We start from the raw sequence: 24,120 nt of genomic DNA on the forward strand, positions 1-24,120 counted from the left end.
GCATGTCTGTTACTAAGCAACAGGCTTGCACCCAACAACCTACCCAGAGTTCGTGACCCGCTTGGGGTATAACAAGTCTGTGATCTCGGGGACCCCTATAACATAGCTCAGGAGCTCTGTGGGTCTAGAACTGGGCTGTCCCACATGGCAGCCGCTAGTCCCATGTGGCTTTTTTTAAATTTAAAAATCAATGCCTCATTCACAGCTAACCACACTGCAAGGGTTCGACAACTATCCGGGGCTGGTGGTCACTATGTACTGGACAGTGCAGACTGAGGAAATCTCCGTCATCGCAGAAAGTTCTATTGGACAATCTAGAATTATAATCTACAAATCCCGTCTGTGTCAGCAGTTGCCATGTCCACAGCTTTGCTTACAAAAGGCAAACTCCATCATTTTGCAAATGGGGGGGTTCTGTAGACGGAGGTAAATTAGGGTCCAGGAAGGAACCACAGGGGTCCTCTTTTCTGAGATTATCCACCACCAAGGATTCCCACCAAAACGTATTTCCCCGTGAGCCCACAGCAGAGTACCGCTCGCTGACTGCCACAACACTGGCTCCCACAGAGCCCAGACTCAGCCTCAGAGTCTTTCTCAACCCAATGTTCAAGGCAGCCAGAAAGACATCACTCCAGATGTGTAGCTGACACGGAAGCCCTGTTCTCACAGAGATAAAGAAACTGAGGCCCAAGGAAATAAAGCAACTTTCCCAAGGTCAGGTGGCAGGTCCAGGCCAGGCCAGGAGGAAAGCTCTTCACCATTAAGGAATCTGGAGAGAGAGAGTTCGCAATCTTCAGAAAGGGCCTGGAAATGCAGTGCCCTCAGACATACAAACAGGGAGGCCTCTGCCTTGATCACCTGCTGCGTGGCCGACCTCGTGGGTCCCTTTACCCCGGCCCCTCCTTCACTCTCATGACAACCTGCAATGTGGGTATGAGGAAGCCCAGAGACCCAAGGGGACCTGCCTGAGGTCACATCTTCACTAAAGGGTGAGCACAATCTGATACTGACAACTGTCCTGCCAGGCAGGCCCTGAGCCAGGCGGAGAACCAGGTGCACACTCAGGTCCCACCTCTGCCTTCTCCCCACTGTGTGACCTTGGATAAGGCAGTTTCCTTCTTTCACCCTTGTCTCCCTGCAAGGTGGGGGGTACTATGTCCCTCCTTCGGTCTAAGAATTTTTAAAAAATGCACAGACGCTGTGTGAACAGTAAAAAGTAAAAAGACTCTGAAATCTTCCATGAAAGGTATTTCAAGCCCAGGAAATAGTAACAGTAACCGGTTCCATTTACTGGGCAGTCCCCTTGGGCACACATCCTAGCTGTTTCCACACGACAAGAGCAGGGTTAGGTAGAAATAAAGCAGACCAAGTGGCCTGAGCAGCCTACAAATTTAGGATCGGATCCTTTACAGAGAAGGTTTGCTCACTCCTCTGCCACTCAGTCACTGAATGGGCAAAACTGCCCCCATTTCACAGATGAGAAAAACTGAGGCTCAGGAAAGGGAGATATTTTGTTCCAAATGCCACAGCTGGGCAGAAGCTACGAAGGTCTGGATTCCATTTCCCGGAGGTGAACTGCAGGGACCTTCCAGAAAGGTCAGAGGCGCCAAAGAGGTGCGTCAGGACAACCTGCAGGGAGGACCCAGCCCAGTGCTACTTGCTGAGGCTCCTCCTGGCGATGGGGCACCCATGGGCAGCTCCCACCTACCTGCCAACAGGCCCAGCGCCTGGCCCAGGGGGCACCCACTCAGCCTGTTTTTATCCCATTGCTTCGGGAGCAAAATTGCGCAAGACTAATTGTGCGAGTAATATTTAATTTTATCAGGGATAATTACATGAAATTAATTCAGCTTTTACCTGGAAGCACTTTGTTACCGTTCACTTTCCCAGGTTGCTGGGGTGAAAAAAGAAGGCAGGCAGGCGAGACAGGCAGGCAGGAGAAGGGAGAGGGTGCTGAGATTTACAAAGTAATAATCAGGTGGTAAAGATGTAAGGGAGCCCCAACTGTGTGCTCCTGGGAAATGCCCCCCACCCCGGCATGATAGTCACGTAACCTCAGGACAGCCCTGCAGGTGAGCACGTCAGCCACACACCCCACCACTGCCACTTTACAGAAGACAGAAGAGGCCACCAGGTCCCAACGGATCACGGGCAGACATCCATGTGCCATCCAAGAGAAACCTGGGCCCTGGATGGATTCCCGCTTGACCACTTCCCAGCGGCATGGTCTTGAACGAGCCAGCTCACCTCTCAGGCCTCAGTGTCCTCATCTGTCAAACAGGAATAAGGAGACGAAATAATCTGCCACCGTGGTTTTGGGGAGTCAGTAAGATAACACAGACAACATGCTAAGGCCCATGTTCGGCATTGAGCAAGTGCTCAACAAGTACAACCGTGACGATTGGTCACTGACATCAAGTAGTACAGATTTGCTGGCTGGGGCCTCGTGCCTCCACTGGACCCAGTTTGAACCAGGGGCGGGGAGGATCAGAAGAATTTGGGGAAGGCCTGGCTTTCTCAGCTCCCCAAGGAGGCCCCACACACAGAACCTCTGAGCCAAGAAGTACAGACGAGGCCCCAAACAGGCCGAGAAACCCAGGCAGCCCCTCCCCGTGCTCCAGCTCCCCACCCTCCAGGAGCCCCATTTGGGGGCACAGGCTCCCCCGGGGCACCAAAAAGAAAAGGGGGCCCCTCTCCCACAGCTGCTGTGGTTGCCAGCCTCCCAGAGGTCTGGAGGGTGGCGGTGGGGGGGGGGCGGTCTGGAGCCTCTCTGAAAGGCCGCGGGCACCGGGGGTTCATTCAGCTGTTTTCGGGTGGCTCCAATGAGTTCATTTTACCCCAGCAGAATATTAAACAGCTCCTGGGGAAGCAGATGCTGGGCTTCGGTTTCAGAAGGCGGGAGGAAGGGAGGCCACAGGCCAGCAAGAGGAGAATTCAAGTTCCACTTCAGGCAGCTCCAAAGACCTTCCTAGGCTCAGCTCAGCCTGAGCCGTTGTCACGGTGACCAGTGACCAGTGACCAAATGCATGGCATCCGTGGGAGCCCAGACTGGCACCCTGAATACCTCTACCTTGGTTCACTTAGTCCTCACGTCCACCCTAAGAGGCAGCAACTCTGCCGCACCCATTTTATAGATGAGAAAGCTGAGGCACAGAGCAGCAACAGGATTCATTCAAGGCCACACAACAAAAGGGCTCCTTTTCTCTCTCCCTCTCCCTACAGTGCCCTCTGGGAGGCAGATGCCAAGCAAAGGTCCTGGGGCAGACCTGGAGCTTCCACGTGCAGTGGCTCCACCGTGCTCAGATATCCCTCCACTCGGCAGAGAAACGACCCCACTTTCTCTCATTCTAATAATAATCTCTGATGTCTGAACAGCTTCCTTGGAGGCTACAGAACACATCTGGGCATGTCGCTTCCTCTAGGCTTCACCCCGATTTACACATTCCAGACAGAGAAACTGACACCCGGCCAGCAGAATAGATCCCAGAGCCACACCCCAGTTAAGGACAAAGCCATGAAGCAAATCTTCCTCTACTCCCCCTGCAGATTCAAAATCTAGACTCATGCCACCGCTGACAGAGGAAGCTGGCATTCCCTCCCACCTCCAGAGCACAGAGAGGTGAGGTGACTTGCCCAGGGCCACACAGCCTAGGTTCTGAGGCCAGCCCCTGGCAGAGTCCCCCTGGCTCCTCCCTCTCACTGTCCCCCCCTCCCTCCTGGCTATCCACAGACATGCCACCACAACATGGGGCTGCTGCTCTTTGGGACTTTGTGGCTGCCTATATCCCCCCTCCCCCACTGCCCCTGCCATGATTAGGAATAGATAACACCACATTAATTGCACTGAAGCTTGCCAGGTGTGAGCCACTGATCACAAGGCTTTTCATGCTGGAACGAAGATAGTTCCCACAGAACCCTCTGAGATGGACGCTGCCATCATCCTCTCTTCACTGATGAGGAAACCGAGGCAGAACACTTGTGACAACTACCCTATGGGCCTCACATGCTGGGGGCAGCTCTGCCAGGGGCTGACCTAAGCCACGACGTGACTAAGTTCACCGTATCACCTTGACCAACACCCAGCCACATGCGCAGTGAGCCCCAGGTTCGCAGACCATGCATCCCCCTCCATTACCCCTGGAGACCCCCTATAGGTGATGAGGACCTTTGGTCACAAGGTGTGAGCTCTGTACCATCTCTCCCGTTTCTGTGTTCTGGTGCTGTCGCCATGCCAAGGGGCAGCTTGGCCCGGGGGGCAGAAAGGTGGGGGTGCAGACTGGGCTTTATCCCTGCCGGCCACACCCACCTCTGCACCTCACTCCCGTTATCTGTAAAATGGGTACACAAAAGCAGCTGCTTCACAGAGCTGTGAGGATGCCACAGGCATGGCTCAAAGAAGGTGCCGGCTCCTGCTGGGCTCTCCAGGAGCCCAAATGTTATGCTTGAGTCAGACCTGTCCTCCTACTGGGCCCCAGGAAGCTCTGGAATCAAGGGTTCAGGACAGAGACCCCAGCCCCATCCCTGCCTGTTACCAATTGGGAGACTCAGCACATCACCACGCCACCGCCCCCTGGGCCTCGGTTTCCCCATCTGTAAAGGGGGGCATGCCCTGGGATGCTGACAGGGTTAAAGCAGTGAATGTGGCCACGCCTACCCACCAGCCCCACCCAAAGGGACAGCAAATGGAGCCCAGTCCCCAGTACAGAGCACAGGTGCTTAGTACCATAAATTCAACCTGACATTCTCCTAAGGGCTGCTCCTGGCACGGTCCCTGGCCTGCCCCTCGCCCCCTGGGCCTAAAACCCTAAAAGATGGAGTCCAGGTGACGAAGTCTCCTGACTCTCATGAACAGAGTAGGAAGCAGCACCCAAGCCCCCAGGCCAGGGCTGGGCTCCAAAGGGTTAAGTTCAGTTCTGATTTCTCCCAAATGGCAAAGACTGCCCGCCCTGCTCCCTGCTGCCTGAAGACTGACCCCTGACATTTCTACTCCCAGCCCTCCCAGCCTCACTTGCATTTAAAAAAGGGAAGGAAGAAAATTTAACCATCCACAGAGACAAACAGGTTGGGGAGAAGTAGGGCGGGGTGACAAGGAAAGGGGGGGCTGCTGATTTCCTTCTGTAGAGTCCACTTCACCCCCATCCCCCCCCCCAAATTTTTTTAAAGAAAGACCTAGAAGGGAGGCAGAAGGAGGAACAGGAGAATAAAAAGGTGGCAGACAAATTCTCCGGAATCACCGGGCACCACTAAATTTTCTGATTAATTAACCCTGAAAGGGGCCTCTCTCCCAGCCCTTCCTGGGGGAGGTTCTGGCTGGCAGAGCCCCGTTTGTCGAGGAGGCAGCCTCTTTGGGGGGGATTCACTCAGAGGTGGGGGGGACAATCCCCTCTCGAGGCCTTGCTGTAGTTAAAGCCAAAGATGATAAGGAATTTATCAAACGAGATTTACACAGGGAAACCCTAATTAAGAGGTTAGTCTCCAGTTTAATTGCCTTCAAACCTAGGCAGGCAGGCCCAGACAGATGGATTTTCAGTCTGACCTCATTAAAAAATAATCATAACCAAATAGAATACAGAGCAGAATCCGAGGTCCACAACGTGGCTAACAAGTGGGGGAAGCAGGGAGGAGGGAGCGGGTGAAGGGCCGGGCCGGCCTGACCCACAATCCCCTCACGCACATCCCCAGGGGCCCGCCTCAGACCCCTGAGCCAGCTGGCCCTTCCCTCACCCTCTCTCTCTCTGCTCTCTGGAAATCTGGGCGATTCTGGACTCCTTGCTCCTTGAGGCCTTTTCTTTCCTCCGGCCTTTGCTCCCCTTGAAGCTGGCATTCTGGAATATAAATTGGAAGCATGCGTGCCCCCCCACCCCCCGCCCCAACCCCAGGCGGACGCCACATACCAGACAAAACGACTACAGGCCTGGTCATCTGGGGTTAAGAATGGTTTTTGTTTTTGGCAGGGAATGTGGAGGAGCCCAAAGGAACTGGCCCGGACATTGTTCCAGGAATGAAAGGGAGAGGGGGGCGGAGGGGGTACAGGAGACAGAGCGAACACCTGGGGAACCACAGCTGGGGATGTTTTTCTGTCCCCCAGGGACTGGCAGGCAAAGAGTCTTTGTACCAGTCTTTAAAACGCAAGGGGGACATCGATGGACCCCACTCCGGACAGAGAGGTTTTAACTTCCTGCCCACCAGCTTCTCTGCCTTGCTTCTGTTAGCTGAAACCATAAATGAATGTTTGAGGCGGACATCTCCAGCAAACACGCTTACTCACGGCCCCACGGATTTGGGGAGAAACACAAGCAAGAAGCAAAGTCCCCGGGGATAAGCGTCCTTGCTGTCCCCAGTCGGTGGCCCAGGCCGGTGACCAAGTAGCAGGTAGTAGACACTGGGGCCTCCTGCCAGCCAAGCGCCATGTTTAAGCACCACGCATGGTGTCGCCTAACAGCCCACGGAGAGCCCATCCCTATCTACATCCAGAGTGGAAGCAGGAGTAATATTCTTACGTTCTTCCTTAGCACTCTGGCCATGATTTTGAGAGATTCCTAAGATTAGCAAGGGACTGATTTGTAAGTCCTACACGGACAGGGAGTCTAAGAAGTGGGTATGTAGGACCAGGGTAGAGAAAACTCCTTAGGGACTCCCAAAAAATGTCTGATTTTTACCTCAGATTTGTGTTCTCACGGACTTGTGTCCTAGAACACCCAAACTGTCTGGGGAGTTCCTGCCAACCGCTGTGGGCACTGTTTCTCCCCTCCATGGCATGGAAGACCACCGTCCAAAACTCTGCAGGCACATTTCTCACTGCAAGCTGCAGCCCCGTAAGGCGGCCCCCACTCCCGCCTTCCCCTCGAAGGCTCCGAGTTCTTCCCGTGGGGCCAGCGGGGAGGGGGCACCCCAGAGGGGCACCTGTATTTATGTCATAGTTTAGTAACCTCTGTGATGAGCTAGATGCTGGGTTAGTCCATTATTTCCTGTAATCATCACTAAGACCCTGTTTAACCCAAAAAAAACAGATAAGGAAACGGAGGCCCAGGGTGGTGAAGGGATCAGTCCAGGGCGAGGCCACGGCCACGCTGTTACAGCTCTGGCCCAGACTTCCTGCACCATCCTCCTCCCTGAGGTCTGGGGCATAAATAGCAGCTCCAGTAGCCACTTCAGGCACCCTGAGATGACCCACTCGGGTCAGGCAGGCCCTGGCATCTGGAACAAGCCTCGACTGGGACAGAGGCTGTGTCCTGGGCTACTGGGACTCAGGCAAGCGGGACCCATGGGAAGGAGGGGCAAGGGAGGGTTGGTGTTGGGGATGGAGACCCAAGGCACACCAGCAGGGCTGGCAGGATGAGGAATTCTGATGCTAATATCCGGGGCCCCCTTCCTTTCCCTCCTCACCCTAGCCCCTCTGGAGGAAAAGTCCCACCAGCCCTCCTAGATCTCAGGACTGTTGGGGTGACACTCAACCTCCAGCCCTGGGACCAGGCAGGGACGCACCCCTACCTTCGGTAAAGCCCCTTCTTTCAGTCGTTCAATCACCAGATGGCTACTGGCTGCCAAGCCAGGGCCAGGTGCTGGGAATGGTTGCTGCTTTGTCTTCACTGTGGTCTCAACCCCTATGTCAGAGCTTCCCAGCCCTCCCGGCCAGCAGGCCAACCCCAGTCCCACTCTCCTTCCACTGGCCAATTTCCGATGGAACATTCACGCAACTGTCATTTTTACCGATGCTTCCTCTGTATTCAAGCATATTCAAGCCCCCAACAGGCAGAGTGTGTTTGGTTCACAGCTACGGTTCTGGCCTGGGCAAGGGCCCAGAGAAAGGTGACTGCTACACGAGCAGATGCCCCCTCCCTATGGGGGGGAGGACGGTCCTAGAAAAGACCAGAAAGACCAGAAAGGACCCATTTCACAGATAGGCAGACTGAGGCTCAGTCACAGCATGTCACCTCTCCGCCCCCAGGCCTGGGGACGCTACCCCCAGCACCTTCACCAGTGGAGAACACGGATGGTAAAGATCTCAGTAGCCAATGATATGGCTGACATTTGCCAGAAGGGGGCGAGACCCTGAGTCGATTTTTATTTTGAGCATCTGTTGGTGAGAAATCAGCTTCCAGCTACGTCGTCCTTAGCGATCCTGAGCATGGGCTCCCATCCTGGGCATGGGCCCAGGCATGAATGTGCGCTCTGCCCTCACTCCCAGCCGGCTGCCCTGGGGCAGGTCAGTTTGCCTCTCTGAGCCTCAGCTTACTCATCTATAATATGGGGCTGGATATACCTGGCCCTCTCTGCCTATAGCTTGTTACAATTGCTTTTTAGCTCAGAGAGTCAGGGAGGAAAGCAAAAGAAAAGCTCCCAGAAGGTAGACGCCAAGCCCAGGTCACCCAGAGGCTCAGCCCTCTACATAGGGCCTGTTGCCTTCCTGTCTCAGTGACCTCTGTCAGGCGTGGAGAACAATGCCTGGGAAAAGAAGGAAACAGAGGCTCCCTGGGCCGGAACATAAATCGTGGCCTGCCCAGACCAGGGAGTGGACGGACATCCCCCACACCCCCCACCTGCGGCAGGCTGAGCAGTCCCCTTGGGCTCTGAGTGCCTTGCTCCTGGGAAGGAGCGTACACCCGCTGCCCTCACTTGTGGCCCAGATGTTGCCAATCTAGGGGAAGAGAGTTTCTGCCTCCTCAGAAGGGGCCCAGCACCAAGAAAGCAAAGGGAAACAGACATCATCTCAGAGACTCTGGGCTCAGATGTAATCGCTATTAATTGCTCATCTACTATGGGCCATCGGATCCAATCCCTCCAGGGCTCACCACCCTCTCCTGGCCCACTGTCACACTTGGAATAAAATCCACACTCCTGACTTGACGGTGATGATAAGCCCCCAGCGGTCTAGCCCCTGCCCGCCCAAACAGTCTCTCCCTCCTCACCAACACCTCTCTGCTCAGTCCCGCCGGGGTCTCCTGCCCTCACCGCTGCATCCCCTCCTGAAAGCCCATTCCTGTAGACCTGGACTCTGCTGGCTCCAGGGGGTGTAGACCGTTCGCTATATGGGAATTCCGCAAGCCGGTTGAGGGCCGAAATTGTTGGGGAGCATTTACTCCAGGGGAACTGGCAGAGGCTACAAAACAGAAACTGTATGTTTCCTCCTCCCCCAGAGAGCCAGTTGTTGCTGACGAGCACCACACCACTGGCTGGTCCCTTCTCATCATTCAAGCCTCTTGCTCACCTGTCACCACCCCCCAGAGGCATCCCCAGTGGCCCAGTAGAGAAACTCCTGTGCCAGTCCCCTTCTCCTAAGGCTCTGTTCCCCACCCTGCCCACTCTGCATCATTCTTCTCGGTTTGCTGCTTGTCTGTCCGTCTGTCTGCTCTCCTACAATATAAACGCTGTGCCAGCCGGGGCTTTTGTCCCTCTGCTTCCTCACCACATCCCAGCACCCAGAACAGCCTTAACGGCCTCATTCACATTTGCTGAATGCAGACACTGCTGTCACGTCTGGATTATTTTGAATCCTAGCCCCGATCCCGCACTATGGTTCAGGGATTCTCAACACCAGCGCTTTTGACCTTCTGGGCTTGGGAATTCTTTATGGGGGAGGACTGGGGTAGGAATGGTCCTGTGTGCTGTGGGACATTTCACAGCAGCTCTGGCCTCTACACACTAAATGCCAGGAGCAACTTCCCTCTCTGCAGCTGTGACAGCCAGGAATGTCTCCAGACATTGCCAAGGGCCCGGCGGGTGAGGATTGGCTGGGGAGGGTGGGGGTGGGGAGGGGAGGTGTGGGGTCCTCACTCCCAGGGAAGGACCATGGCCAGGCGCCTGAGGGAGCTGTTATTCTCCCCAGCACATAGCAGAGGACACTAAAGCTGGGGAGGCAGCATGATTTGGCCAATGTGGGAATAGAAAATGACTCCCCTCTAGTCGATTCCAAAGTCCTACTCCGCTGCTCACTGCCCCCAGGGCACAAGGCTCATCGACCCCGCAGCAACCATCTTAGAGGGGACCAAAGGATCACACCCACGAAACAGAGGCTTAGAGAGGTGAACCACCTGCCCAAGGTCACACAGCACCCAAGTAACAGAGCTGGGATTCGAACTCAGGCCTAGGCAGCCAGCCCCTCCCACTCTCACTGTGGCAGGGATGTTCTCTTCCTCTCGAATGTGCTCACTGGCGCTCTCGCTGTTTAGCTGAAGCCTGCCAGGTTCCCGAGGCCCCACCTGAGGTGCCAGACACAGGGGGTTAATATTTTATTGCCAGCTCTCAAATTGTTTATGGCCGGCGCGGGCTCCTGGCAAAGTGCTCAGAGGCTGGGGACCAGCTCATCTCATGAATTCCTTCAATGAGAAGGCTGACCATTACTCACGCCTATCAGGGAACTGTGCCTTCAGCGCACAGGGAGAGCTGTCAGGGGAAGAAAAATATCACGGTGCTGCCATCCTGCAGCCAGCAAGCGTGGCTGGCCGTGGCTGACCGTGGCTGGCCACACCTCACTAGGGCCAGCCCACCACTGTCCACTGGGGGGGGTTCTGACCACCCCACATAAGGAGAGGGACCCACAATGAGGCCAGAGGTGGCTGCTGCAGGGGCAGTGGATAGCAACCCAGCCCTGCCCTACCCAGGACACAGTAACATCTACTGAGCAAGCTCCTGGTGCCCGGCCCCAGTCTCAGCACTTGATGCACGGCCTCCTGTGGTCCCCCTCCAGCCTGCACCACTGGATGGCAGAGGACAAGTCCCATGGCCTCCCTTGCTGGGACAAACAACAACAGCCCCACCACCCTACACATCGAAGGGTCATGCCTATGAAACATCTGGCAAACAGCAGGTGCTCAATAAAAGCTGCATTGGCATGGTGCTTCTTGGTGACAGGCAGCCTTCCAAGTAGTTGCTCCTGCATGTCTGAACTCACTGAACCCTCCCAACCCCATGAGGTAAGAATGATGGTCGTCCCCTTTCACCGATTAGGAAAAGGGGGCACAGAGAGGTTAAGGAGCCTACCCAAGGTCACACAGCCAGGAAATGGGAGTTGCTGGAGTTTGACCCCAGCATGTTTGGCTTCAGAGCCCATGCTCTTAACCACATCATTATCATCCCTCCATGTAGTCCTGTTTAGCTACAATCGTCCCATTCAATCCTCACAATACTTCTATGAGGGGAAGCACTATTTTTTTCTGCTTTCTTGATGTTATAAGGAAACCAAGCTAAGACCACTGAAGTGGCTTTAAGGTCACGGAGCTCAGAAGAGTCGAAGGGCCAGTCCTGAACCCAAGACCACCCGTCAGGCAGAATCAGGTGCTGCGTCTTCCCCAAGGTCAAGAACGGTGTCTTAAACAACATCCACCTCCTGAGAGGCTGGAGAGTAAGTGCTTCTGTCCTCAGGAATGGATGTCAGGGTGATTTCTACAGGAGATTTGGAGACTTCTGGTTTACGATGGCCCCGGCCCCAGTACACACAAGGCTTAACCAGGCAAAATCAGATCCTAGCTCACAGATGAGAAGGTCAAGAGGTAGTAAGGGAAGGTCGAGGCCCAGGGTCCGCTACTGTCCACTCCTTGTTCTGCAACTGTGCTGTGTGACCATGGCCAGGTAGCTTGCCCTCTCTGGGCCCTGGATATTTCAGCTGGCACAGCTATGGAGGAAGGGCACAAAACCAGGAGATGTTCTCTCCCCATCTACAACATTACCTAAATTTTCACCTTGATGCTAGTTTGAGAGTGAGAGCTAGGAGCACGTGCCCCAGGACTTTGGCCTAGAGCAACACCACAGCTCTGATTGCTGTCCTATCTGCAGATCGAAGTCACCAACACATGTGTGTCTCCATAGGTGCACACCCAGGCAGGGCCGGAAAATTGGGGTCAGCAGACACTGGCCCATGGCAGCCAGAGCAAGAAGCTCTCAAAGCCTTTCCACGATGAGGCTGCTGCAAGCTTCTGCTGGAAGGCACAAAGCTGACCTTCGAAGAAGTTCTGAATTTCCACTGCCCCCTACAATGGCCTCAGAGGCCCTGGCAGAGAGCTGGGCCACAGAATCACTCCTTACTGGGTGCACAGGAGCTAAAAGCAACCATCTCTCACAACTGTCCCGTGAAGGGGAGCAGGGAGCAGGCATCTGGGTCTCAGGGAGAGAGCATGGTGGGAAACCTGCCTGCGGAGGTGAGGGCAGGTGAGGGGGTGAGAGGTGCCAAGCACAAACAGCTCCAATTCCAAGACCAGTTTCTGTACTTGTGGAAACCACCAAACAGCCCCCAAGCCCACCCCAGGAAGAAGAAAGGAAAAAAATTAAAAAGAAAAAGAAAAAAACAATGTAAACAAACCCAGCCCCTCTCCCTACGGCAGACTCACCATTTCCACGCAACCTCTGCACGATCGAACTTCAAAAAATCCTGGGGACAGGGTCGGGAGGAAAGGGGCCTGCTCAAAACCAGGACACCCCCCCCCTTTTTTTTGTAGGCTTACAAAGAGATCAATTTTACTCTAAAGTTTAAAATGAAACATACCCCTGTTTGGGAAAAGAATTTCATTAGGAGGAAAATATAATATAAAAATACCCATTTAGAAAGAATGTGCTATTAATTCTTAGCACTCTATGCAGAAGGGAAAATTGCATTTTTATCTAAATGGTTTTTCTGCATAAGCCATTTACAATATTCTTTGCCTCCCTATAATAGGCCCTGCTACCATTAGTACTGGGACGACCAGGCTGAGGGCTGAAATCACCCTCAAACACATTGAATACATAACCCCTGAAAATCTATTCCAACGGGGACCTCCGCAAACAGGCCCGGCATTCCTTTTTTAAGGAAGGAATAAACGTTGCTGAGGGAGATGGAAGGGGAAGGCTGGGAGTGGGGTGCTGGTGGGGAAGAAGGGGGACAAGATGGTTTAAGTTAAAAGCAAATGCTCTGGGTCTCTTGTGCCAGCTGTGAAATTGCAACTGATTTTTGGTTGCACGACTGCAATCATTTGCCTGCCTGAGTGTGTACAGACAGATGTGTGTGCTGGTATCACACACACGCACACACACACACACTCTCACGGGTTCCCATCAGACAAGCAAACAAGGAAAGGATGAAATTCAGGATATGAAAACAAACTATTTTTAAACGCTAAAGCAAACACACCAAGATAGTAATACTGCTATTTTCCCATTAAACTAAGTTTCTCTCAATTTGAAAAGCGAGAGTAATCCAAACAATACTTCCAAACAAACAGCATGGAGTCTGGGGGTTGTGGCCTCCTCCGTTCTTAACAACGTTGGGGGGGGGGTTGGAAAAAAACACTCCTCAGTGAAGCAAAAACACAGCAGGGACGGGGTCAGGCCGCTTTGCCACATTCTGCCACGTCCCACCAAATGTGTTCTCCTTCACAAAGCCATGCCTGGATTCTCAGGCGTCTCCAACTTCAAAATGCAACACTTTTTTTTTCCAAAGAGTTTAAAAAAAGTCTTCTAGTTCTTTCTCTCTTGGATTCCCAAAATAGCTACTTACTTAATACCAAATGTCGGGGAGCTAAATTAATTCATTAAAGAGATGCAGGGACTGTGATGGGCACAAAGCTGGGGGGGCGCGGGGAGGGGGACGCAGGCGGGGAGGTGGCTGTGATTTCACTGCCAGGAGACAGAATGCCTCGGGCTGCTCTCTTCCGGCACTGCTGGGTCCATAAATTCTTCCTTTCAAACCAGGAGTCCAGAGATGTCATAATTATAGCTGATCCAGGTAACAGGTGTGCGCCCCCTCTGCCCCGCCCCCCCCCCCACTCCCGCACCGTCTTCCAGATGAGCTTCTGAAAGATTTAGTGATCTTGCCTGGGGTGTCGTAATTACAGGAAACGACTCTAGTTTTAAGGGTTAGATAAAGACCCTCTCCAAATTTAAGGCCAGACACCAATGTCCATTAGACTTTAACGGGCCCACATAAAAAAAGAAATTGTATCCTCATCTCTCCAAATGCCCGTTTCCTCAGTGACTCAGGTTCATTTCAGGCTGGCTTGGCACCGAAAACACTCCGTCCTGCCCTCACTCCACAAAGGCAAGGACTCCATGAAAACTGATGTGTGTAGAATCAAGCAAATGGGGGTTGCGGGGTTACTCGGGAAATCATTTGCTCAAAAACCATGATGGCCAAGACCCATCTTTTAAAAAAAAAAAAAAAAGGCCAATCATAACAGAAGTGGAATTTTAACCCATCATCTGGAAGAAGAGAGACAGGAAGGCTGTGGAGAGCCCAGGGAGGAAGAGGAGGGTACCCACAGACTCCGGGCCAAAGAGCCCGCACCATCAGGATGACACACGGTCCCCCTTTGAGACTCAGCGTTAGGAGAAGCCAAAGCTGCAGGCTGTTTGGCTCTGTTTTTCCTTGTCCCAGCTTTCAAGACTTACACATACGTTTTCTTCCTTCTTTGGAAGTCCAGCCATGCGTTTTTCTAAAAGTTCCGCACGCGCACATCCCAGCACCACTGTTTGTCAAAGCAGCAGCACGGAGGGTGCTCCAAAAAGGTTTACGATTCTAAGTCTTCTCCACATCAGCGCTCAGCTCCCAGTTAGTTAAGAAGTAATGCTCGAAAACTTTCCAGGGACCAAGGCACCAGGAGAAAACCCACGTTCTTTGGCTGTCTCGAAGGGTCTGGGGAGGCTGGGTTTGCTAGACAATTGGGCTTTTTCTGCCTCCTTCCCGACAAGCGATGGCTGAAGGGGCCACTCGCCTCTCTCTATTCCTGTCCTGGGGAGGTGGTGGGAACGGCAGTTGGGGGTCTTTATTCAGCCTTGGGGGAGCCGGGGCTCTTACCGTACATGTTCAGCCTCACGGACACACACACGCACGCACGCGCGCACCCGCACACCCCCACAATCGTAATCCCAGAAAAATGCTTCTCACACTGAGCACAAAATAAATGCTTATTAACTACACTGACCCCAAATAGTGAAATGCACAAGTAAATTAATCATGCCTCTCCCGGGGGCCTAACAGGATTACAAATTCGCCAAAAATTGACCACACGGAGATCAATAAGCTTCTGCTTAAAACTGAAAGGACCCAAAACTTTGTATGAGCCTTCTTTTGGGGCAGGGGGTGGGGCGGGGGTGCAGATGGGGAAGAAACCCATTTATTTTTTCATTTCTTATGAAGGCCTGTGTGTGTGTGTGTGTGTGTGTGTGTGTGGTAAGCACGCACAAGCAGAATCCAGCAAAAGGCTTTATGCCCAGACAATTTAGAAATAGTCACGGCATAAGGATCGTGAAATTGCTCTTGTTTAAAAAAGCCAAATTTTGGGCCACCGCCTCTCTTCCCTCAAATACTAAACAACCACCAAAAGTTACATTGCAGGGGTTGAAAATGGTCAATTTGTTTTGAGCCAATTAGGCCTCCCTACAAAAGCACTCCAGGCTGCCGATGGCTGGGCCGGGGGGTCTCCTGAAGAGGAAGAGAGAAGAGACCTGAATGTCTGCAGCTCCTTTCCACACTTGGCTTATCTCGAGTCAGGGAGATCTTCCTGTTGCTGAATTCATCACTGACTTTCGTTCCGTTTTTGCCTACCATTCAGAAAAAGGGGGAAAAAAATATACATTGTGTAGGAGGGCGCTGCTTGCGTTTCAAAGCAGTGGGACCTGCCTGAGAGGTCTATGAAAGGCAAGATTATCACCAAAGTGGCTGGGTGCTGGGAAGGAAGCCTCAGTGTCACCATATGGGGTCACCAGGGGAAAGGTCTCTCCTTTTTCCCACTCCCATCATCCCTCTTTAATGGAAAGGTCTGGGCTCATCTTCGAAACCTGGTGCATCTGCAACAGGCCACATGGGGCCAACTCTTCTGTAGGAGAAGGTGGCCACAGGCATATTACAAGGCCTTGACGCACCCAGGGCCCATGTGGGTCTTCATCCTCCACACGCACCCCTCCCACCCCACACCCCGTGCCACTATCTAAACAAAATAGGGCTCTAATTGCTAACAGACCCACCATTCGGTCATCAGTCCACACTGGGTCCTCCACGTCTATGTTACCCCCCAAAATCTGTGGTCACGGGGAAGCTCAAACCATAACTTGGCGTGCTTTTGCGATGGCCGACGACAGCCCCCAAACAATTCGCTCACCCCCAGCCTTGCCCAGGAAGTGTTCTATAAATGACTTCCACATTTAGAAATCATTTGCCACTCCTGAAAACCCAAATATTGGTAAATAACATTCTGATTCATATGGACACGCTTCTTCCCTGCTCCGCCCACCCCTCTACTAGCCGCCCCCCTCCACCCCAAGAAAATACACCACTCCCGGATCTCAGTCTTCCCAAAGAGGGGTGTTTTTCTCACAGGAAAAGAGAGTGGAATATACACATGAGGCCTGGGGACCCTGATGTTCGCGAGGACTTTTCGAACAGTCCACGCGGCCGGGGTGGAACCCCCTCATTTCTCAGTGAGTTCCCAACCAACCCGTCACCTTCGCTGGAAGGCTGAGCTTGGGAGATTTCAAAGAAGGCTATGTTTTCTTCGGACTCCCCACCCCCGCTCTGATCATAAGATGGTCCCTCCAAAGTATTTTATTCCTGGTGGTCGTTGCCAATCATTCGACAATACTTGCATTCGAAGATCCAAGGGCGTTTGAAAACACTGCTTCACCGTAACTGAAAAAGGTAATCTCTTTTTGACATCCCACCCTGCCCAGGATGACTGGATGGATAGGGAGCAGGGTGTTGGTGTGTGCCTGTGTGTGTGCACGCGCCCATGTGTGTGTGTGCCTGTGTGTGTGCACGCGCCCGTGTGTGTGTGTGCACGCGCCCGTGTGTGTGTGTGCCTGTGTGTGTGCACGCGCCCGTGTGTGTGTGCCTGTGTGTGTGCATGCGCCCATGTGTGTGTGTGTGTGTGTGTGTGTGCATGCAAGTGTATATAGAGGGGTTCACTCATTAGCTGTCACCTCACGTTCCAGGAGCTCCCAAATACAACCAGGAACGCTACACTGCGGCCCTCAACTTTGGGACAGACGGGTTTCCCCAGACACGCCACACTAAGCCAGCTGCTCAGAACGGCCCGAGACCAGGGTTTGTTCCAATGCCACTTCGGACCCGAGCTTTCAGATCAAATTAAATCTTGGTGCCCAAACTCTTTTTAAATCACTATCAGCAACGAGAAGGAAACCTAATTTTAAATCCTCAGAATCAAACGCCTCTACGAGCCACTTTGTTCCCCCAAGACAGGCTGCTGGAAGAGGGAAAAGGGGAACGCGGGGGTGGCCAAGTGCCTCAACACCAGAGTCAGTCCGCGCTTCCTCCAAAGGCATGACAATCACTGTCTATTGCTGAATAACCGTGGAGATAGTTTCAGAGACATGCCGGATAAAAGCAAGACCTGGTTCCCTCTGAGGCGTCAGGGGGCAGGGGGGTGGGTCTTCAAAGCCCTCAACTTTCCAAAGATGTCCACAGTCAGGGGCCCCAACTATGGCTTTGCCCAAGGGTCTCTCTGTTTCCCTAAACCGCCGTCCAGCACATTTCCTTCACGCAAACCAAACCCTGGCACAGATAAGTAAGTCTGCAATCCAGAAAACCAGGGACCACTGGAGGGATCGGAATCCCAGGGCCAAACAGTTCACGAGGTGCCCAAGATCTTCCACGGAGAGGTGGAAAGTGGGAAGGAAGACAGAGGCTTTGGGTCACACAGTGGATCCTAGCAACAATTAGGGAAGAGGGGGGCAGGCTGAGTTTGCTGGACCCCTGAACTTTAAAGATCAGTACACTAAATGACTTATTTCTTACAAGGTGAGTGTGTTAGGATGTTTGCTGTGGGTTTTCCCATTTTTTGGACAAATCTATTCCGTGTTAGATGTTCCTTCTGGGACATGCAGAGAGAGCCAGTAGGTTATTGCGAATGCACTCAGACCTCCGAACAGTTCAATTCAATTGCCTTTATGTGTAAAAGGGCATGTGGGTCGGTACGATGAGGTGTAGAGCGTGGAAGGAAGTGCACACGGTCGCTATAAAGTCCTCTCTCTGATCCAGCTTTGCAAGGAAAAGGTTTTCTCAGCCAGGAGGGAGAACGGGAATTTGGGATGATACCGTAGCTCTATGGACCCCCCCCCACACACCAACACACACACACTCATTAGGTACCGGGGGAGGGAGGGCAGTCCAACGTGGCCTCATCGGGCCACAGCTCACAGCTATCAAGAACCCGAAACAGCCCCTCAGATTTCAAGGCATGGGGAAACCCCTGACAGGTTTCTCCACTGCCTCCTCTCCCGGCTCCTTTCCGGGTAAATACCATGTTGGAACAGACCCTTCCTTTGCTTCCCAAACCCTGGAGGACGCTGATTAAAATGCAGACCAGCAAACAAAGCGGGCCTCTTGTCCTATCAGAATTACACCCCGAGCCGCCCGCACTCACAGCACCATAACTGCACTCTGCCTTTCCATCCTGGGCACAGAGCAAGTCTGGAGTTGTTGCCCCCGATAGACATGCTGTGACTCAGGCCACCTTCTCTCTCATCTCTCCAGTAACGGCTACCCTGCTGAGGCGTGGTACCTCTTGTCGCATCATTTCAAGACATCAGAAAATGCTCAGGGCCCCCCCTCGCTGGGCTGCCCATGGGGCAAAAGGTGCCAGGGTCCCAGAACCATCTCTTCCTTCGGGTCCCATTCAGAGTTTCCCAGGGCCCCGCGTGGCACGGATTTGGGAACTGTCAGTGGAGCTCTAATGTGTCAGGACACAGAGGGTCCCCGAAGGCAAGGCTGTGACTAATTCGAAAGCCCAGCATCGTCTCCTCCATGTTGGTACCAAAAGATTACAATGAAGGAGAGGAATTTCCATAAATGAGAAGCAGCGTCCGCTTCCCACAACTGGGAGGGGGAGGGCGGGAGAGGAGCAGGGGGAAGGCGGGGTGGGCACCGATTCAAAGATTCCTCTCCTGGCTGGAGAGTGGTGTCAGCTGAACTCAACCAGCGAGACACCTCCATGCACACGCTCACGCACAAAACCCAGCAAGGGGAGATGCGTGTCTGCTACCAAAATACTCCAGATCAAAGTCACCCACAGCCCAGGAGGCCCAGGAGGCCGAGATTTCGCAATTAGGATCTTCAAAATCCTCTGTCTATTTTTAGGACTTGCGCTCATTCAGTCCTTTACAGAATCAGAACCTGTCAGCTAACGCCATTGAAACTGAAGGTTTAGCTCCTTTCCCCACTTGCCTTGGGAAAGCAGATTAAGGGTAAAGTGGAGGAGTGGCTGGATGATTTGATGGAAATACACTTGGCCATGCATATGTATATGTTCTTGTGCAGGGGTGGGGCGTGGGGGACTGAGGGGGGCCTCCTTCACACACTGAATTGCAAGGGGCCCTGCTTTCCTCTCGTGGGCTGCGGGCAGACCCCGCGCCGACACCCACCTCGGCCACATTCCTTCAAGCAGGCCCCCAGACCACCTCCTTTGGCTTCCGTGGGTTCAAGAAGGTAAGGAAGCTTGAAAAATTTCCACCAAATGTCTCTCTTCTCAATCACGCACTCATGTATATACCAACATCTCCGCCACCAGCAATCAAAACCCACACTCAAATCTGTCCACCCAAGTTGGGCCTAAAAATAGGCATCATCCTAAAACAAACACATCGCTCGGCAAGTCAAAAATCCCAACTTGAGTCAAAAGGATGAAGCTGGTTATTCCAGACCCTCCAGACTGGATATTTGGGTGGAATAAATGGGAGGACAGAGAGGGAAGGGCATAAGGTACACCCACTCAGTTATGGGGGGGGGGGGGTGCAGACAGACCCAGATCCCCTCTGGCATCAGAAGGGTTGGGGTTTTATACCATAATTTGCTGGGAAGCCTGGTTGCCCTTGTACATTGCCCAGACATTTGATCCCGTGACATAAAAGCTATAGCTTTTTTCCTCTAAAATTAACCAGAGGTAAATACAGTATTCCTTACCAGGAATATTTATCTCCTAAATGCCTTTGGCAAACCAGATCATTCCCTGGGCAAAGAATGTGACCCTAACACGACTGTCACTCAAGTGGAGAGAGATGATTTTACTCTCCGCACCAGCATGAAATGAGTCCAGGAGATCCTGTGAGATCCCAAGGATATGTTCAAGTTTGTCCCGCCAGAGTGGGAAGAATTTCCCTCCTCCAGTTTCACCTGGTCCTCCTGGGCTATTTATTTAAGATGTATATTTTATATCAGCAGAGAATATCGGGTAACTTCTTGGTAAGGGCAGGATCTATTTTTCAGGACCTATTAAGATTTTCAGGCCCTATTAAGATTCTTTGTGGAAATTTAAATACCTCTGTCAGGCAAACAAAATCGTATCAGGAATCATAGAATTTCATTGCTAGAAAGAGCTATTAGATTTACCAGCCCTCACTCCCTTCCTAGAAACCTCGGTAAAACAGAAGTACATTTCAACAGCTCCTTACTTCCGGTCTGAAGGGCCCCACAAGAAATGTAAATGACTTGATATTAAAGAAAGCAATCCTTGAGGAAAGCCCTTGGATCTACAAAAATTGTATCTATTTATATATTCACATATATATGTGCAACTATGAACATGGGTCAACACAGATATATCAGAAGGCAGCAGCTACTTAAAATCAAAACAGTCAGAAAAATCCAGGGTGGAAGCCATTAACAAGTTCAACACCGATAAGCTTCAAACCCTCAAAAATCCCTGTCCTTTATTAATATTTAGTAGAAATGTATAATTGCAGATGTACGCTAGGTTGGGGTTTTATGACGGGAGGCGGGCAAAGGAGACGGGTTTATTACAACCATGAAATATGAAACAAGCACCAAAGAACAGTAGTAGTGCATCCAGAACTAGCCAGGGAGCAAGCAGGCCAGAGTGTCAGCTCTACAAAGGGGGCTCCTATCTGTTTACATTGCCCCTGATTAACACCTGCAAAGTTTTGGGTTACATCTTGGGGGGGGTGGGCAAAAGTCACAGGAAGGCATGCAACCCATGCTGGGTGATTTCGCAGGAAAACGGGAAGGCAAGGCTCCTTGCCTTCCCGAAACAAGCCTGAGTGAGCCGAAAAAATTTTCTCCACGCCGCCGTGAGGAGTGGGGGAAACTACTCAGAAAAGAGCACTGGGGCCTCCCTCCTCCCCCAAGCCTGCCCCCACGTCTAAGGAAACCCAGTGTCCAAATGCTGCCTGCCCACTCTTTCTCAGTACTGCTTACTGAGTTCCGACCGGCACATTCCGAGAGGGATAAAATTCCAAAAATTTCTCCCGCATTACTGTAAAAATATCATACTTCCAAAAAGGGCAGGATTGCATGCACAGTGTACATGGAGCCCTCTTCTATTTCGATGTGTGCGAAGGAACGTTTCTGGACCACTCCAGATTTCAGGACAGAGAGCAAGCCACGGAGTGGAAGTTTGGCAAGATCAACTTAGTAAGGAAAACAGTTAATTCAAGTTTTGAAAACCGTCAGGGACAGGAGGGGGCTAAACGGTCTTTTTCAGACTGAATACCCCCTTATCTACAATTCCTCATTTTCCCTCCTTCTCTGCTTTGGAATTCCTCCGCAGCCACACACCTATTACCAAGATCAGTGGACGATCTTGCCAACTCCTCTCAAACCCGTGTTGTCCTTGCTGATCTAACAGATGTCTGAAGAGGGCCAAACTCAGGCTGGTTTTTCTGCCCTCCCCAGCCCTCCGCACAATTTCACCCTTTCCCACCCCCGCCCCCAACTTTGTGCAAACAGAACCTCAAGAGGAGATGAGGAGTTTCATTATATAAAAGTTGTTGGATGGGTTAAGAAGTCAGGAGAAGCAAAATTTGGAGAAGCCCGCTTACCTGGTTTAAAAAAAAAAAAAAAAAATCATCATCACACATGATTCGGGCCTGGCCTTTGCCAGAACTACAACTTGCCATTTGAGTTCCCTCCCCTCCAAAGGACATCTAAACCCCATAAGACAATCTGGGCACGTCCCACCGACTACACGGCTTGTGCGGGTCTGAAGACTGATCCGTTCTCACCAATCCGAGCACAGATCATTTTGTTAAATACCGACTAGTACTTTGTCATCGGAGCGAAGAATTTCAGAAACGGTGTTAATATTTAATCACATTAGTACTGGCATGTTTTACGGCGTGACAAAATAAAATATCATTATAAAAACGGGCTTTGCCTGAAAGGGGGTGGGAGGGAAGGGGCTGGCTGGGGGCTGGGACCTCCAGAAGCGATGTTCAAAGCGGCTGGACACCCCGTTTCGTGGCCGATGGGCCCATGGGGCATGTGTTTAAGGACAAGCAGAACGTTGTACTTTAAAATTTTTTTTTCGCCTCTATTTTGAAGTGGCACACTTCACTGATTTTCAGCCAGGGGACTCGGGGGGCTGTTGAAGGCTCTGTGCACCTATTTATACAACATGTACAGATGGAACTGCAGGGTGTTATCATAATGAAAAGTTTAATCATCCTTATTTACTACCAGTAAGGGAGCAGGAATCTGATGCAGATACCTTATAAAGCCTTAACTAGCAGCCCCAAGGCTGCCGAAGCTGTGAGTGACCTCAATTCGGGGCTTTATCTAGGAAACTGCCCTTCCCACATCACAGAATGGAAAACAAAGGAGGTCAAGTGGGTGTCCCTGCGAGGCTGCTAAGGAGGCCAGCCCCGCAGCCCGTCCCAGTCCCGAAAGAAGTCCCCGTCCCCCCACCCCTGTCCTCCCCCTTGGGCAAGGGAGGGCTGCCTTTAGCTTACAGGGCGAATCAACCCTCAAGTGACTAGCATCTGCTTCCAAAAAAATATTTTCGCTCCTCTGACTGTGATAATGAAACAAACAAAACAAAACAAAACGTATCTTTAATGACCTCTCTTCATTCACAGGCTGCATCTTTTTTTTTTTCCTTCCAGGAAGGAAGGTTAGGGGGACCCCTGGCAACAGGGCTCTGTGACACCTTTTAAAAAAATCTTAAAACCACTCGACTCCTCCGGACCTCATCTATGAAGGACCTTCAGAAGGCACACAGGCCGAGGGCTACTGGTTTTGCTATATTAATTCTCGAAATCAGGGGCTCTTAAGAAACTTTTCTCACCCTATTTTGGCCAATATGTTCTTAATTACGGGGAAGGGGGAGGGCTGGAGGGGCGGGGGAGGGGCAGCCTGGCCAAGCCAGGTAGAAGTGACAGGGGCTGGGATTTGTGCTAACCGGCTATCGATCGGGGTAGGATCGAGATGTTGTGTACAAGAAAATAAAAGAGACTGGGGTGGGGAGGGTGGCCAAGAGCTGGGCAAACAGGATGCTATGTCCAAGTCCATTTTAAAAAGGAAGGGGGGGGGAAACCAGGGAGAAGAAGCAGAGGGTCCCAAACTAACCAATTTATGGCCTTGCCTGGGAGAAGCCCGGAGAATGCTGATGTTGGCCGCAGGGTCTGCCGTGCATGCTAAGCAGCAGGCATCAAATGAGAGAGCAGCGTCCCAGGCTGGGCAGTAGGTGAACAAAGAGAAAAGCGGGGAGGCCGCATTCATGAATTAGAAAAACCTAAGCGGGAACGCTATCCAGGACGACCTACCCAGGACGGCAGGCAGCGGTGAAAGCCCGGAGTTCTGAGCCACCCAAGTCCGGGGGCCACGCTTCCCCTCCCCACTCCTTCTTCTTCCTCCTCCTCCAGCCCATTCTCCTAAAACCTACCCGCACCTTAAACTCAGGGGCAGGAGGCCCAGGCCAAAGAAGACAGAGAGGAAGAACTCTAAGAGAGAGCAAGAATCAAAGGATGTCTGTTTTTTAAAGACAGGTTCAATGGGCAGCCGCTGGTTCCATGGTAATAGTCAGCAACCCCCCCCCCCCGCCCCAAACCTAGGGAAGGCATCAAGGGTTTAAAAGAAAAAGGTAGGAATTGTGGGGGCTGGGGGGTTAGTGAGGGGAGATGTATGATATTAATTTTAAGAAGCAATTATGTGTGGAAAAAAGAAAGGGCCTGTTAAAATGAAACGGTTATCTACTGCAGTCCCATCCTCTTACGATGTAAAGACAAAATTGTTATGACTTTAACTTGCAATGGCTGTCCCTTTACTAACCCCCACCCCACCCACCTTAAAGGCCTCCAGGCCCGGTTGGGAAGGGAGTGCTTAGAATGCAAACAAGAGCTGGGACCAGACATCTGTCACCAAAGCCAGGCGAGATATTGACAAACGCGGGTCCTTTGTGTCTTAAG

General features: G+C 52.2%; 1 protein-coding gene across 2 annotated transcripts in view; it reads right to left on the bottom strand.

The window, feature by feature from the left end:
- The window catches only part of MN1 (MN1 proto-oncogene, transcriptional regulator), a 47,556-nt gene that overhangs the window by 17,529 nt on the left and 5,907 nt on the right, over positions 1-24,120 (bottom strand). Inside the window, exon 2 of one of the 2 annotated variants that reach the window (XM_045081496.1) lies at positions 15,111-15,510. The exons of the other annotated variant lie outside the window; for it this stretch is intronic. Coding sequence (XP_044937431.1) covers positions 15,347-15,510 — 164 coding nt within the window. The 3' untranslated portion in view covers positions 15,111-15,346. Of the gene's footprint in view, positions 1-15,110; positions 15,511-24,120 lie in introns of those variants that run through there. 2 annotated transcript variants of the gene reach the window in all.

Source organism: Mustela putorius, unplaced genomic scaffold (assembly GCF_011764305.1).
Source record: "Mustela putorius furo isolate JIRA1106 unplaced genomic scaffold, ASM1176430v1.1 tig00000578_pilon_pilon_pilon, whole genome shotgun sequence".
NCBI lineage: Eukaryota > Metazoa > Chordata > Mammalia > Carnivora > Mustelidae > Mustela > Mustela putorius.